At 43.1% G+C, this 3,208-nt stretch overlaps 1 protein-coding gene across 1 annotated transcript in view; it reads right to left on the reverse strand.

Annotated features, from left to right (window-relative positions):
- PARP4 (poly (ADP-ribose) polymerase family, member 4) overlaps positions 1-3,208 on the reverse strand; it is a 114,027-nt gene that overhangs the window by 86,917 nt on the left and 23,902 nt on the right. The window contains 1 exon segment of the mRNA XM_011959151.1: positions 829-966. Coding sequence (XP_011814541.1) covers positions 829-966 — 138 coding nt within the window.

Below are 3,208 nucleotides of genomic sequence, written 5' to 3' on the forward strand. Positions count from 1 at the left end.
GTGTTGTAGAATCAGCTTTTCACTTCTTTAAAAAAACCTTACTGGTAATTTTATCATGATAGCACTAAATCTATAGATTAATCCAAGAAAAACAGGCATCCTTCTGATTAACGCAAGTTGTCTTCTGGGTCCCTCAGTAGCAGTTTAATGGGTTTTTGTTTTTTCTTTTTTTCCTCAGGTAGATCTTGTATGTTTCTTTTTAAGTTTCTTCTGAGTAATTAATGGATCTACATTTAATAATATTTTCTCCTGCTCCTGTGACTTGTTTCAGCCCTAATATTAAGCAGTAATTCAAAGCAAACAGAATCTTGGAGTTGTGTTTCAAATAAACAGCTCATGTTGTCTGGTGCGCACTCTAATTTCTGGACTCTTCTCTTTAAATATTGGGCTATCCCTAGATTAGAAACACATGGAAGAGTGATGAATATATAATCACTTTTCTTTGTACGACACAGTCTTCAAGAAGCAATTCATACCTATGTACTACATTTTTAAAATGATAAATACATAATTTTTCAAAATAGAGATGAGGTCTTGCTGGTTTTCCAGGTTGGTCTTGAACCCCTGGCCTGAAGTGATCCTTTTGCCTCAGCCTCCCAAAGTGCTAGGATTACAGATGTGACCCACCATGCCCAGCCATAAATATGTAATTTACATCACACACTTCATTATAAACTGTGCAGTTCTCTCCAGAATGCAGTAAGCTAGCTGATTTTAACTGAAAAGACCCATGTAATATAGAAAAAAAGTAGGGGGAAAAAAAAAAACGTAAAACACTTTACGTTTGTGAGGCTGAAATTTTTGAAAAATAAAGATGGCTACTCTTACCGACACAAGACTGCCACGATATTTCATACAGGAGAGCCGTGCAACAAGGGCCTGACATTGCCAAGTTTGCTCAAAAACTCTGTGGTTTCGATCACTCTGCCAACTCTAAATATCTGCAAGATATCCACTGGGCTCTTACTGTAAGAATTAGAAGAAAAGTCTTTAGATTACATAATTGGAAACAAAACAAAAAGTCATTATAGCAGAAGAAATCCCAAAAGAGTCCAAATGTCCATTACAGGAAACTGATTCAATGAATCGCAGCACAGCCTATCTTGGAAGTATTATGCAGGTGGTAAAAAAAATCAAATTCTTTTTTAAAAAATACGGATGTGTAGTAAAGCATACAGTAAAATGTAAAATTTAAAAGTAGATTACAAAACTTTATACATAGTATGACCCCAATTTTGTCAAATATATAATAGTATATGGAATGTATAATTCTTGTTCTGGGCAACAGAGCAACACTATGTCTCTTAACAAAAAAAAAAAAAAAAGAATGCAACTTCTGGCTGGGCGTGGTGGCTCAGGTCTGTAATCCCAACACTTTGGGAGGCCAAGAGAGTTGGATCACTTGAGCCTGGAAGTTTGAGACCAGCCTGGGCAACACAGTGAAACCCCATCTCTCCTAAAAATACAAAAATTAGCAGGGCATGGTGGTGCACACCTGTAGTCTCAGCTACTCAGGAGGCTGAGAAACGATAATCACTTGAACCCGGGGCAGGGAGTGGTGTAGAGGTTGCAGTGAGCCGAGATCATGACACCACACTCCAGCCTGGGTGACAGAACGAGACTCTGTCTCAAAGAAAACAAAGTTATCGGCCAGGTGTGGTGGCTCACGCCTGTAACCCCAGCACTTTGGGAGGCCGAGGCAGGCAGATCACAAGGTCAGGAGATCGAGACCATCCTGGCCAATATGGTGAAACCCCGTTTCTACTAAAAATACAAAAATTAGTGGGGCGTGGTGGTGAACACCTGTAGTCCCAGCTGCTCAGGAGGCTGAGGCAGGAGAATTGCTTGAAGCCAGGAGGCAGAGGTTGCAGTAAGCCAAGACTGTGCCACTGCACTCCAGCCTGGCGACAGAGCAGGACTCCATCTCAAAAAAAGAAAAAAAAAAGTTATCAAAGACCTTATTTTTAAGTGCTGTTTAGGAAACCAACCAGTTTGGAGAGAGGGTTGTCAAGAAAGGCCTCTCTTGGGAGGTGCATGTGTTGGAATGTGGCGCCATAAAATGTCTATTTGAAGCCCTCACTGGTTGTTACGGGGTGGATGGGGCAGGAGTGGAGAGAACATCCGGAAGGACGTTGTTACCCGGAGTAAAGATGGCGGCGGGGTGAACGAAGTGAGCCCACGGATGGAGGACACTTTGAAGGCAGAATTCACAGAACATGGGTATGTGGTGATGAGGGAGAGAGAGACCCCACACTGGCTCTGAGTGGGTGGCTAAGATGGGGCAGTTGTGGGGGAGACTGGGGTACGGCTGAGGGCAGCTGTGGTGGGAGGAAGGGCACATCTTCCCAACCCCACGTCCAGTGGCCTCAGGTCAGTACCTTGACATTAGCTATGGTGGGAGTATTTGCTTCCCAGAACTCAGCAAATATTCCAGACCAGGACTTTTCCTTCACAGAGCTGGCTTACCAGCACACCCCCAGGGTGAGCAGCATCGGGGTGATTCAGGCTGGGTTAGGTTCTACACCCAAATGTTAACAGTGGTTATATTATCTCTGGGTTTCTCTGGTTGGTGAGATTTTGAGTGATTTTTAATTTTCTTCAAATTTTTAGATATTTTCTAAGCTTTTATCAAAGAACATGAGTTTTATAACTAGAAAAAAGCAATATAAAGAAATCATGATTAGTGAAATGAAATGAAAATCTGACTCTTCACAGCAGCAGGATCTTTCCCTAGGAAGAAGCCCACTTTAGTTGTAGTGACTACTTTTGTACTTAGAGGGTGGGGTGGCTGACCAAGGGCTTGCTCAGGTAGCTCTGGAGGGCTGAACTGCAGCTGCCACTCCCGGGGCTTGACGTGGCTCTTCCTGTCTTCCTGGAGAAAGTGTATTGCCCTCCCGATTCTACCTTCCATGTCAGGGGACTCTTAATTAGTATAGATCTCAGCGGACACCTAGGGGAGGGTCAAAAGGCAAACCAAAAGAATTTGATTACGTATAAAAACAAAATCTGGAGAAGGTCTGTGGGAATGAATGTTTTTGAGACAGAGTCTTATTCTGTCTCCCAGGCTGGACTGCAATGGCACAATCCTGGCTCACTGCAACCTCCACCTCCTGAGTTCAAGCGATTCTTGTGCCTCAGCCCCTGGAGTAACTGGAACCACAAACGTGTGCCACCACGCCTGGCTAATTTTTGTATTTTTAGTAGAGAC

Source organism: Colobus angolensis, unplaced genomic scaffold, assembly GCF_000951035.1.
Source record: "Colobus angolensis palliatus isolate OR3802 unplaced genomic scaffold, Cang.pa_1.0 Scaffold113, whole genome shotgun sequence".
NCBI classification, from domain to species: domain Eukaryota; kingdom Metazoa; phylum Chordata; class Mammalia; order Primates; family Cercopithecidae; genus Colobus; species Colobus angolensis.